Source organism: Patagioenas fasciata, chromosome 1 (assembly GCF_037038585.1).
Source record: "Patagioenas fasciata isolate bPatFas1 chromosome 1, bPatFas1.hap1, whole genome shotgun sequence".
Classification (NCBI taxonomy): domain Eukaryota; kingdom Metazoa; phylum Chordata; class Aves; order Columbiformes; family Columbidae; genus Patagioenas; species Patagioenas fasciata.
Genome location: NC_092520.1, coordinates 138,080,564 through 138,093,754, shown reverse-complemented (window position 1 = coordinate 138,093,754; position 13,191 = coordinate 138,080,564). Strand labels below are relative to the sequence as shown.

At 38.6% G+C, this 13,191-nt stretch overlaps 1 protein-coding gene across 21 annotated transcripts in view; it reads right to left on the bottom strand.

Moving 5' to 3' along the window:
• Positions 1-13,191, bottom strand: part of SOX5 (SRY-box transcription factor 5) — a 657,930-nt gene that overhangs the window by 98,132 nt on the left and 546,607 nt on the right. For 16 of the 21 annotated variants that reach the window (XR_011741632.1, XM_071815743.1, XM_071815738.1 and 13 more), the window contains one exon: positions 5,634-5,757. Coding sequence is in view for 20 of the 21 variants with exons in the window: in XM_071815743.1 (XP_071671844.1) it covers positions 5,634-5,757 (124 nt within the window). In the remaining variant the exon portion in view is untranslated. The remainder of the gene's footprint in view (positions 1-5,633; positions 5,758-13,191) is intronic. The other 5 variants (XM_065846488.2, XM_065846496.2, XM_071815726.1 and 2 more) reach the window with 1 other exon arrangement.

The following is a 13,191-nucleotide window of genomic DNA, read 5'->3' as shown; positions in this document are numbered from 1 at the left end:
AGGTATCATCTAATAAAAGGCTAACTGGAAGTTTCCCTGAGAATTTGCAAATAACCTAAAAAAATATTTGGGGTAAATCTCACTTCTAGAAATACAGACTTAGTAACTACTGTTTCCTGAGAAAACAAAACAAATCCTAAAAATGTCCCTACAATTTGATTCCTTGCACATCTTGGTTTAGAAGACAAAGTGTGTTGTTCTTCATCTTCCAGAGAAGAAACTGCCTGGAATTCAACAGTTTCAACCATGCTGAAAAAACTCAGGATCTACACAACATACCATATTGCTCTGTCTACTCAACATTTCACTTCCTTTTTCATGTGATCATCAAGTGTTTAAAGAAGCGATGGAGTGCAGTTTCCAAAATGAATCTTACTTAGCACCATTAATTGGGGAGGGCCTATCTTCTTTACAAAGTTCGGGCTATTCTCTGCCCTTTAGTGCAAAGCTAATTGTAAAGAGTGCTGCAAATGTGGAACCACAGAAGAAGCCCAGGGAAGCTTTCTGTCCTGGTGTCTTCTGCTCCTTACAGATGCTGACGAATAACCCAATCCACCACTGTCCTTCTGCCTTTTCTGTAAATAGCTCCCCAGGAGCAGCCCAAATCTTTGCTTCTTTTCCTTTATTATCTCTTAGCGAGTAGAGACAATCATGCCTTAATATTCCACATACGCATCTATACATATGTGCATTAATAATAGGATCACACTACCTACAACTTAAGAGCAGCCTCCTCTGAGGAAGAACTATGCAGCTTTTAAAGGGCACAATACAACACTTCTATAATTTACACTGTCTTTATACTTTCAAAGCACTTCACAAATATTAATTAGCTCTAAATAAATTCTAATTATTTCTATGAGTGGCCCTAGCAGATCTGTATCATCTGGTGTGAAATCTGACTTGAGTGCAGTCATCAGCAACAGCTTCTCAGACCTGAGCAGAGCTGACATTTCACTCACCATTGTTGAAATGCTGGAAGTCATGTGCAATATCTAGCAAAGTGGAGCTGAACTACTAACAGCACTAGTAACAAATGACTGGGTTACAGAACGCTGGCTGAGAAGAAAAGAAACAGCGTTAAATGACCTGGGTCAATCTGCATAGCCTAAATGTAGGGGAAGCTTTGCCACAGTTTGGGAAATGCACCTCTCTTTGATTTCAAGATGAGCTGAAATGGAAGGAGCTCACCTGCTGCTAAAAAGTTCATACACTGAAGATACTGGGCTTAACGCCTAACATCTCTCCATGCCACGGGTCACTAACTTAGCTAACATCCAACTTTGAAACATCAGCTCTTTAGACATAGATTTTCCTTATGCACCTATATAAATATTACGTATTATGTATATAATAAAATACATATTAAGAAATCTGCATAAAAATCAAAATACTTACATTCCAAATAGCACACAGTGAACAGATAACCAGGTATGTAGCAAATAAGTAGGTAACTAGTATTTTTCTTGCTATTCATGGACAATACAGTCCATCACATACTGCCAACTTATTTTTATCATATAAAAAAATACTTTGGTTGTAAATAATAATATTGAATATTTTACACAACATGCAATTATATTTAGATAGGGAGATTAAAAACCAACTGCAACCATAGATTATGAATCTTTTTCTCAAATAGAAATGTAATCCTAATAGAAATGCCTCCCTTTTTCTCTGCCAACTTTACCACGACACAATATGCCACAGAGAAAAAAGTGGAAGTGTCAACTTGTGTAAATTGTCCCTTATATAATGCAAGCCACCCGTCTGAAAAAAAAAAAAAAAAGGAAAAAAAAAAAAAAGAAAAAAGATAATCCAAGCCTCTCCCAAGCAGGATCTGCTGCTATGGAGAAAAAGAAATAGAAAGAAACTTACTACATTGAATTGGAAGTCAAAGATCCTAACCTGCCATGTAACCATGCAGAAAATATTCAACCCTCTCCTCCCTGTATTTACACAATTTTTCAAAATATTTTGAGAAGCAAATAATTTGCTTTGCAGGTATTAGGGATTGATATTGTTGTACTCACTTGAGCATTTCACCCATCTAGAATATTTCCAATCAGGCAGGAAACCAAGCAGAGAAAACTCTTTGTTTTCAATAACAGATAGAACAGCTCTTACACAGTGATGCCACCACTGGGTCAGAAGGTCCCTGAGTGCCCACCCCCTGGAATATGACAAAGCATATGGGGACAAAGTATCACTATACTCTTGCCTTGTTCTTCCACTCTTCTTTAGGTATCCGCTATGAAACGCATCTCAATTGACCCCACACTATCAACTGTTACGACTATTTTTGTGCTGTCTTCAGTGAAATCCCCGGGAGAGGGAGTATGTGCAGAGTAATCAGTACTCTTCCTTTCCGTAGTCTCTCCCTGGGTAAGTCACTAGTCCATTGGTAAGCATTGGCTGAGGAACTCAACCACATACACTCTCTGAAACCACTGGGAGACATATATTTGACCCTCTGTTGCTGTAACATGGACAGGTGAACCAGGAAGCATTGAATAAAAGTGTGGTTTCATTATGTAAGCTGAATTTAAGAAAAATATTTGTATAACTAGGCATTCATCATTCTTTTTCTCTTTTACTGACCTCGAGGCTTGATCACACATTCTCTTCCAACTACAGCTGTGCTGCCTGAAGAGGCCACCATCTCCAACCACAGCCCCTGCCAAAGGTCACCGCTGTGACCAAGCTACTTGCTTTATCACTTCCCAACATGCTTTCAATAAAATGAGCCAGCTTAGTTTAAGCAATTTTAACAGAAAGTCCTTGCTACCCCAAGCCTGGACAGAAACAAGTTAGGGAGAGTTTATAAAGAGGAAGCTTGGCCAGTGTGTCGAAGTCAGAGGCACAGTGATGAGCACTGAAGAGAGCTGTCTCTTCAGCTACTTGGCCTGTAGACAGAAGGCCACAAGTCACCCAGCCATGAGGTGTGACCAAAAGCATGACCAACCAGAGACCTGCAGCACCTTAGATGAATCTGAGGCACTCTTTTGGAGATCTGATTTTTCAAACGGGCAGGGCACGTAATAGTATCTATGTCCCTTTGAAGGCACCCCCAGCCAGATGATAACCATCATCAAGCTACTCAACACCACTAGTTATTTATGAAAATATAAGTAATTTTTCATGACAATTCCTTCTTCCTTCTCCCCTGAATTTTCAAACCTCCCTTTTACTGAGGAAGAGTATATGAAAATTTTCATAGTTCTCTGTTATTTGTGACTAAGAGTGAATTGTCCCATGGAGATTTTTATTGTTCCCCTGAGTAGGTTCCTATGTTAACAAAGGAGATGTAAATGATAGTAAATATTAGAATTCTCACTACAGAATTGCTATCAATCAGCCGTAAAAAATAATTCTGAAAATCTACCAGTCCACAGAAAAGGTCAGGTTTTCTAAAAGGACCAGGAAGATGTAAAAGCGAGGTTCCATTTTCAAAAGGTACATCAGCCAAATTTAAAATATACAATGGCAGCCATGTAAAGATGTTGGTAGTGGGATCTTCAGAAGTTCACAGGAAAGCCTTGCATCCAAAAGCAAACTCAGTGCAAGTTAGGCATTTAATGTGCTGAAAAGCTGACCAAAATAATCTGTTGTACATTCCCTGTTGCAGTGCTCTACTGGTACCCACTTTAGATCTGTTCAAATTATCACAGGTGACCGTATTAAAGGTTACAGTACAAACATTTGCTAAATATCTCTGAGACTTAGATCCTAGTGCTTTTGTCACTGTTCAAATGAAGACTTAACCTCCTAAATCACTCAGGTGCTTTAGAAAATTTTATTCAAAGCTCTTTGGTTTACAGTCCACCACATCTTTTCCAAGAGGACTGATACACAGAAGGGCAAGCAGAAAAGTTGGAAAATATGTTTCAATGGCCTGTCAAAAACATTACTTGATGTGAAAATGCTATAGTTTTGAGGCAGCTATGTTCCTCATTGCTACAATCTTTCTAGGTGTAGCTAAATCTGTATATGCTTTTTTTGTTTACACTAAACTGTGAGTGAAAAGAAAAAATCCTTTGGACTACTTATCACTTTTCCTCAGCTTCTCAGTCCCAGACCTTGGCATACTGTTAATTCCAAACTTTACTGCCATGAGCAGCAGTAACTTTGTTCTTTTTTCTTTGTAATTTTCAAGGTTATACAAACACGCGACATCATATATACCTCATGGATGTGAAGAACTACAGGACTGTCTTACAGTTAATGTACTCTCAGTTAAAAGGAGGAAAAAAAACAACCTCAACTCTTTCTATCCAAGCCAGACTTCATTAACATGGAACTAACTTAACCTGCCAGATACATGTAATGGGGTGCTTTCCTGACCTTTTCCAGGCCTACAGATATGGTAGAATCCATATTCAGTGCAGTTTTCAGTTAAACATTCTGTAATGTGAATCACTACTTCTCCAATTTGAGAGAGACTAAGTGTGAAATCACTGGAAGAAGTGAAAGAGCCAATGCTTCAGCAATGCAGCTGTTGAGGGACACGAAGTGTTTTGAACAGTAATTTTCAGTGGTCCCAGTCTGTAAAGTATTAGGACAAGGGATTAGCAGTCAAAGAAACTCAAGTTCGCATTTGAGTGCTGTATCTACAAAGTTACAGAAACTGAAAGAAATCTGAAATTGTGGGCTAAGCCAGTTTAAAGAAAAGGAATCTTTTTATGTTCTAACTTTATGGAACTGCTGCAGTGGAAAGTGCTGAGTAACTCAGAAGAACTGACGAATTCATGAGTTAGGCAATGATACAGATGGATACACTGACATGGACATAATAAAGCTAAACGCCCATGTTAGAGACATAGAACGGTAGAACAAGCAAGTCCCAGATAACTCAGTAGGAAACCGATGTCAGAAGAGTTCTACAAGTACAAACGCATGAAAACAAATCTATGAAATCCATGCTCTAGCTAAGACTATTCATGGAAATGGAGTTCCTTGATTATTCTTTAACTTGCATTTATTATCATCCTGCTGACAGAAACATGAAATCCTATAGAAGGCTTAAACAAAATTTACAAAAAAATCTGGGGAGTGTAGAGAACAATACAAACCTTTCAAAGATTAAAAAAGTAGTAGATGCTATATTTTTTAGTGTTAGGCTCTCACAAATATAGTTTGTGTTAGTCCATCAATCTGAAAGGCATATGCTATCTTTGATCTCTGTGCAGAACCCCTGTTGAGATTAATGTGAGTTCTGTGTGAAGAAAGAGACTAGAATAGGCCCTCAGTTCACAAATAGTAAGCAGGCTGCTACAGGGAAAAAACATATTTTCTTACAACAGTGTTGAAATTTATTGGGAAGTTTCAAACAGCTTCTCTTCAGATATACGTATGTATGTGTGGTCATGAGCACGTTCACTTGTCAAAAAGATCTGCCAGAAAGAAGGTGCACAAATCTTCTTGCTGTGTGAAATGTCTTGCTGTTACGTTGAAACACATGCTTCATCTCTGAGAATCTTTTCTCACACGATACCGACTAATCCTCTATTTTAGACTCATCTGTGCAAGTTAATGGCTTTCTCCATCGGGCTAGAGAGGTGATACTTTTATACAAATTGGCATTTAATTGTGCCCTACACCCACTTTCAGCTAAAAAAATCTACAGGACTTACTGCATCCCGCTTTGTAGCTGAAACCTGGAGGAAGAAGGAATCCTTGCTGTGCAGCTGCTGCTAGGGTTCGTTGGTCTGGAGGGAATACGGGAATCATTAATGGAGGCAGCTGACCCTGGACCTGCTGAACAGGAGAGGGAAAATCAAACGTGGAATTTTTCCTGGGGAAACTATCTGCCTACATGCTTTGTCTTACTTCTGATCTGAGAGACCAGGTTTGAATATGCTCCTCCATAGTGGGGTGTTCCAGTTCCATCAACTACTCAGCCTCATCTTAATTACCAAATCACTTCATACGAATTACATTAATCCAAAATAAATCAAAATATTCCACTAATGCATACCTATATCCCAATCAATTATTCCCCCCCCCAGTCCATAGCATTTCTCTTTGACAGCAGGGTGGGTTTTCTGTCTCTTTTACTGCACTGTGTAACAATATCTCTGTCTTAGACAGTAGTTTTCACCCCGACTGAGTCCAAACACAAAGATACAAACACACAGAAGTACAAATATATGCATAAGTAGTGTACAGCACAGTCAGTGCTATTCTTCTGTCCATGTAAATACACTTATTCATACATGTGAAAAGATAAAGTCTTTGAGGTCGTAAGACAAAAGGCTGAGATGCTTTGTTCACAAATAAAGCACAGCTATGTCTGAAGCGTTAGCTGTTCAACTTTGCACAGCAACTGTACACAACCATGCAAGTCAGGAAGTGGAAAATATTATATTGTAAGTGGATACTGCAGGGGACTTAAGACATGCAGAAATTAGTCATCAAAACTGGAAGTTGGCCATAGCACAATGTCTAATACTATTGCTTTTACCCTGTTCTGTCGGAGTTTTTAATTACTAGAAATGGACATCGTCTTTGTACTTCACACAGATGAGAAACAAAATGTTTGCTAAATTACAATGTTAAATGGCTGGTTTGAATTAAACTGACCAGATCAGTCAGTAAAGGGTGAGTAACTCATTTTTTGAGAGAGGTCATCTAGATTTTTAATGGCACTGTAAAGCCGAGGCATTGGAGGTACAGATACATTATCAAAGACTAAAATTTAGTTTGTGGTCTGTAGCCTTAAGAAAGAAGGAGAATTAGGGTGCTGATAGACAACCTTTTCCTGGCCAGAGGCATAAGAAAGTTTTACTCCATTATTGCCTTGCATAGCAGAATTAGCCAAAGGGAATCTGTGCCAGCTCCTTGGTTGTCACAGTTCAGACTACAGCATCTTGACTCAATTTTATTTTAATTTAATCTCCTGAAGATCCAGAAGATGTCTCGGTTCACCCAACACTGTTAGAAGGCAGAAGAGTGATACAAAATTCGGGAAGGTAACCTCTTAATTTATGCCAGGACCTGTCAACACCTGTGTGCGTTGCTGACTGCACCTTTCTAGTCTGAAACAATTTGCAAGGATGGAGTTCGAGAGCACTGTTGACGGAAATTCTTGCACTGGGAGATTAAGATTGGGACTAAAGCTAGAGTAGGTGCAGGTCCACTCACTGAACTAACTTGATTCTATTCTGATCCTGTTAATCAGAAGACATACATACTTTTAACTGGATTAGTGGAGAAAAAAAATATAAATGCAATTTCTTTTCTATCCCCATTCAGTCACCCTAGAATTGCCCAATGTCTGCCTTTTCATCATGTGTTTATGTCTTGTTTTGTTTGGGGCTTGAGTTTTTTTTTTAAGACAAAGACAAAGTAACTGTATTCTTTTAGAACAAAAATGAACAGCCGTGTGGAATTTTTGCATAGTACTCTTCTTCGGCAAAAAGCCACAGAACTTTTTTTTTAAATGGTTTCCAAGGATGAAAGTGACTTTGCCAAGCAAAGAAGCTTCAAAACAGGACTCAAAAACACTAATAGAAAGACAGATGGTTCTACTAAGAGCTTTGCTGCCAAAAAAAATGTTAAAAAAAAAAGAGTGAAAAAAATGGAGTGATGTTATTGAAGCTGACTGCAAAGTTCTCTGATGACTGCAAATACTCTTGTCCCACTGCAAGTGTTAACTCTGCCTCCAGGGCTAATATAACTAAAGCACCACACACACACAAATTGTCATTGCCAAGCCCACAATGTAGCACAAGTCTGCACTTGATTCCAAGTGACTGCCAAACACACGAGCAAAACACCACACTGAAAAACTCCCACTTAGGAAAACATTTACCAGCAAAATGCCCTTTCTTCTTAAATCTGGCTGCTGCGTTTCATTTTTTCAAATCACTGCTCCTCTTTATCTCTCCAAGGGGCTTTATACCCACTAATTTCAAATGACACAACCCCAGTTGCATTAAGGAGGTAAGAACTATAGAGTGATGAGGATGGTTTGCATGGATACAGAAATAACGCAGTCAAAACAATGTGATTTTCATTCCAGGATGGAATGTATGTAGCACCACTCAAAGAGCTACACTTCATTTTCTCCCTAATTCAAATAAGTGCAAACATTAGTTTATTTTAATCCGATTACCTGACACAACACAATTCAAATTATGGACTCTTCATTTTTACAGCTCATTTAACTACTACATCTTAACTTTTGTTATGTTTATCATTATTATTACCTAGAATTGCCAGCATACAACTGTTTCAAGTGGCACACAATACAAGCTCTCCTCCTGAGTTTTACAGGAAAGGTATGTTCCTCTTTACTTTCTTTTTCCTTAATTAAGAAAAAAGCTATTACTAGGTCAGTTATATCTCTCACAAATGTTTTTTGTTATATAGTTTACATACTTTCCAATGTTTTCTCGATGGTAACTTCTTGGTACCACATTTCTAGGTTGAATGTAATGGACTGAAACCAGAGCTATTTTTCAGGCCTTTCAATTTGTTCTGCTAATGGGCACATATATGTCCATATAAAAAAAAAAATCTTTAACTATCTAAAAATCTATACACCTGCCAAGATACTCCACTTCCCAGTCTCTCTCTTTCATTACCTCTTCTTAGTTTTAACTTCCTAAAGGTAAATATCATAGTTTAAATCCTCACAAAATTTCCAATGGACTGAATGGGCTACAGTTCCACCTCATAACTTATCTACTTGATGATAGTCCAGATGATCCAGATACAATCTTCCAAGGGCCTGTTTTATCATAACACATACTTTTGCCACCATGTCAACTGGTCACACAGTTCCCTGATCTCTCTTTTTATTTGAATGCCATCACCACATATCAGATAGACCAAAGTCTTTTTGTACTGCATGACAAACTGTAGAGACACCATATGCATAGAAAAGGCATATGAAACACATAAAATAACAAAGAAATGAACCAAATGTCATGAGACCCATAATATTCTATATCATCAATTCACCAGTCAAGGAATTCACACTTCCATTCACATAACACCTCCCTTATGAAGAAAGGCTGAGGGAGCTGGGGCTCTTTAGTTTGGAGAAGAGGAGACTGAGGGGTGACCTTATTAATGTTTATAAATATATAAAGGGTGAGCGCCACGAGGGTGGAGTCAGGCTCTTCTCAGTGGCAAACAATGATAGGACAAGGGGCAATGGGATCAAGCTGGAACACAAGAGGTTCCACTTAAATTTGAGAAAGAACTTCTTCTCAGTGAGGGTAACAGAGCACTGGAACAGGCTGCCCAGGGAGGTTGTGGAGTCTCCTTCCCTGGAGACATTCAAAGCCCGCCTGGACACATTCCTGTGCGACCTCACCTAGGCGTTCCTGCTCCAGCAGGGGGATTGGACTAGATGATCTTTTGAGGTCCCTTCCAATCCCAAACATACTGTGATACTGTGATAACAAATAATTTGGGGCAAGACAAAAGCCCATGCTCCAATAAAAGACATAAAGCATATCAATTGACATTTAGTTTATGACTAATACTCCCCTTAACAAAGTGGATACAAAGGAGTTCAAACAGCCCAATAAAGTAAAGGTTCTCTAATTGAGGCTCTTCTAACTGAGGACAACAAGTCATCTTCTGTAATGGCTAAGTATTTTAGGAGTGGAAGAAATTGTAACCAATTTTGACCTAGAGCCCAAGCCAAAATCAGGGATGCTTCCAATTTGTCAATGAAAATCCAAAAAGGAGACTAGCCTTAAAGAACTGATCAATGAAAAAAAAAAAAACACATAAGCACATGACAAGCAACTAACATTATATCTACTGTCCAGGTGGGAAACTGAGGCATCCAGAGTTGCTCATAGACATTTTTGATTTCAGGAAGTGCCTCACTCTGGCCTTAAATGACTTCTCCTTATCAAAAGAAGTTTGCTAGTAAACTTGGAACAAAGTCAAGCCGGCATCTTCACAAATTTGTGCATGTTCTTTATGACTTGACCATAACAAATTCAACCCCACAAAGACAGGCATTCAGTGTAGCCCCAGCTAGATTTCCAGCATTCCCAGTTTCCTTGTTATTGTAGCATTTCTGCCTAAATTTTGGTCTCCCACCTACTTTTAGGATCATACTATGGTTACCACAGGTACCTAAGCAGTATGTTTTTAACAATTACCCCTACTGTTTGTTACAAGCTCCTGCTGTGACTTGTATAAATTTAGATTGCAAGCACTTGACAACTACAGTTTGACTCTATTTTCTGTAAAACGACACATGCACTTTGGGTCACTGCATAAATAGCTACAAAGACAAAATGGTTTAAGGAAACATTAAGGTTGCATAGTAAGGCATTCAAGGCAAAGGAAACATCAGAATCAGGATAGCATGCATGACTTTAGTTTGGTAATTCATGCCCATGTATCCTGACACAGTCATTAATTAAAATTCACAATTTCCCCCCTCACATGACTCTTGCTTAATCTAGTAGGCTCATAACATTTCTCAAGTAACATAAACCCATAGTTTCAACAAATCTAAACCCCCAACATAGCAGCTGCTATTAGCCTTATTTATTCTGTCTTGATACACTTCCACCAATTTAATTTCTGCAGTTGCTTATTACATCTTTATTAGCATAAACTTTTACATAAGTTTTCCTCTCTCCTGGTTAATATTTCAAAACATTTCCCAGCATCCATACATAACACTTTCCACTGAGGGGCGAATACTGATCTTCCACCCACCTCTAGCTCTTCAGAAGCACTTCTATCCATTTCAGTGAGACTGGTGACGGAGTAACAAATTACTCAGTGTGAATAAGAATGGCTGCTAAATGCAACACTCCCTTCTCTACAAACTGACAAAACTCTGAGCAATACTTTACTCTTGAGCTGTTTAGAAGATGCCCTTCAAGAGCTGTATGTGTATCTTTGCTGAAATGATCTCTTACATGGCTTCTTCATGTGGAAACGTGGCTATTTTTTTATTTTCATTTGAGTTATTCTCAGCTGCCTCAAAAATGTTCAGATTTTACATTCCTAGAACCATGGATGCACATTAATGACTCTATTCACTTCAAACTGTTGTGTATCATCCTGCCTATGACTTGTTTATAAGTTAAGCATCACTTCTACTGTATATGAAAGAACATTTAACATGCAATAACATAAATCTGTCCTTCAAAAATGACATGTTTAATCGCATCGGTCTCCCTTTCTCCAGAAACACTTGGCTCATAGTGGTACACACTATGCTGAAGGACCGGATTCTTTAATTAGCATATGTGTTGGCCATCTCTTTCTCTTTCTCACACCCCCCATGTCTATCTTAAGGGAAATAAAAATATATGTCCTCATATAACTACAATCTGCTATTTTCCCTTACAGTGATGTTTAAAATAAGAAAAGAAAATGTTGTTCTCCTCATTCTCTTCCCTACATCAGTTCCCTCAATTGACATGCGTGTCCTAAATCTATACGGCAGGGAGACTTGCCTATCTGGGTAATGCAATGATCCCTCTCCTACTGAGCTTGAGGTAGCGTTTTATGGGGTGCTTAATGAGAGCTTAAGAAGCAAAAACAGAAGGTGGATGCCAAGGAGCAGAGATGTAAAGAGGAAGACACTGGTGAGACAGACAGCACACACGTTCCACCCCATGCTCTGACAATCTACCACATTGCTTTCTCTACTGGGGAGCAGCTTATTCTTCCTAATCTCTACCCAAAAAGTTTTCTTCAGTGGATTTGGGCCCTAAATGTCATTCCTCTCTTCACTGCGTTAGTGGTTTACATAACTCATATCACTACTTATCAGTATTTATCCTGTCTGAACATCCCAGTTCATTCAATAGCACCACCTCACTGTTCACAATTGCTTGCAAACAGTGATACTGATCATAGAAAAACATGCTCTCATAGCAGCAATCTTTTAAGAAAAATAAAAAGGCTATTTAGGGAGACACCCCAACACCCCCACACCCTTCATTACAACTCCACTAGCATAGAAGAGCTCTATTTGGAGTGATAGTATGGAAAAAATTATTAGTTTGATGGAATATGGAAACACCCCTTAGCAGGTAATAGTTGGTACGTATGTAGCTTGGCTCATGGAAAACACAAGGAATAAACTTTCAGGAAAACTGAAACGCATCTCAGAGAATTACATAAACATTTTTCATTTTAAAAAAGCAAGGCTTTTCAGGCTGGAAACTTTCTGTCTTTGCTCAGTCCTACAAGATAATCCAGATGTCATTACCAGCATGCATCTCAAAGTCACCTCATCATGAAGTCTGTAAGTACTACACTAAATGAAGACATGCTTAGTCTTTTTTAACTAAAATGCAGAGAAATGCCTTAAACTACCAAATCATAAGACAGTAGCTGCTTCCATGTCAATAACTTGTTTCCAAAGGCTTCCCTCCTCTACTTCATACTACAGAAAAAAATGTGCTTGTGAGAGACAAACACCTTCAGCCACACTTTCAATGACATAAGCGAAAAGGACCTTCTGCATTAAGGAACATCTCTTGGATACTTTCAAGGGGAAAAGCAGTATTACTCATTCATTGGTGTAACTAAAGAACTTCAGAACACCTGTTTTATATTGGATTTGGTCATGAAAAAACATACAGTGGATGGAAAAGCAGTAAGATGACTTTTTCCCATTTGGGACAAGGTGTAACAAGAAGTATATTCATGCTCGTGCCACTTAGAATGTAGGTTATCTACAGGGCAATTCTGCCACAAAGGTACTTGCACAAACAGCCCACCTGAAAGAAAAATAAACTGGAATTCACGGAATTCACTCCAATACGCAGCTAAGTTAAAAGGCTAAAAGTTCATGCAGGAATGGCTGCTCCTGACTACATAACATCCCAGCCTGTGGGGTTCTCCTGCAAAATCAGGACTTTCAGGGCAAGTGACTGTAATGCAAGTAACAGCAACACTGGAAAACTCATGTACACTCTCAAAAGAGCCCTTTGTAAACAAAGGCAATTGCAACTCAAGAGCAAAACTCAAAATAATTGCTCTTCCCTTTCCATAGAAGAAAAAGATCCATTGTTTGGTTAATGGAGCCATTTGTTTCCTGAGGAGGCTAAAGTTGCAGAGGGCACAAAATTGGCCTTTGAGGTATGATGTTTGGGTCACACTGACTTATTTCACCTTACTAAATATTCACACAAATACTATGTCTCTCATGTCACAGCTTCCAAGCACCTAGGCACCTTGTTTAAACAG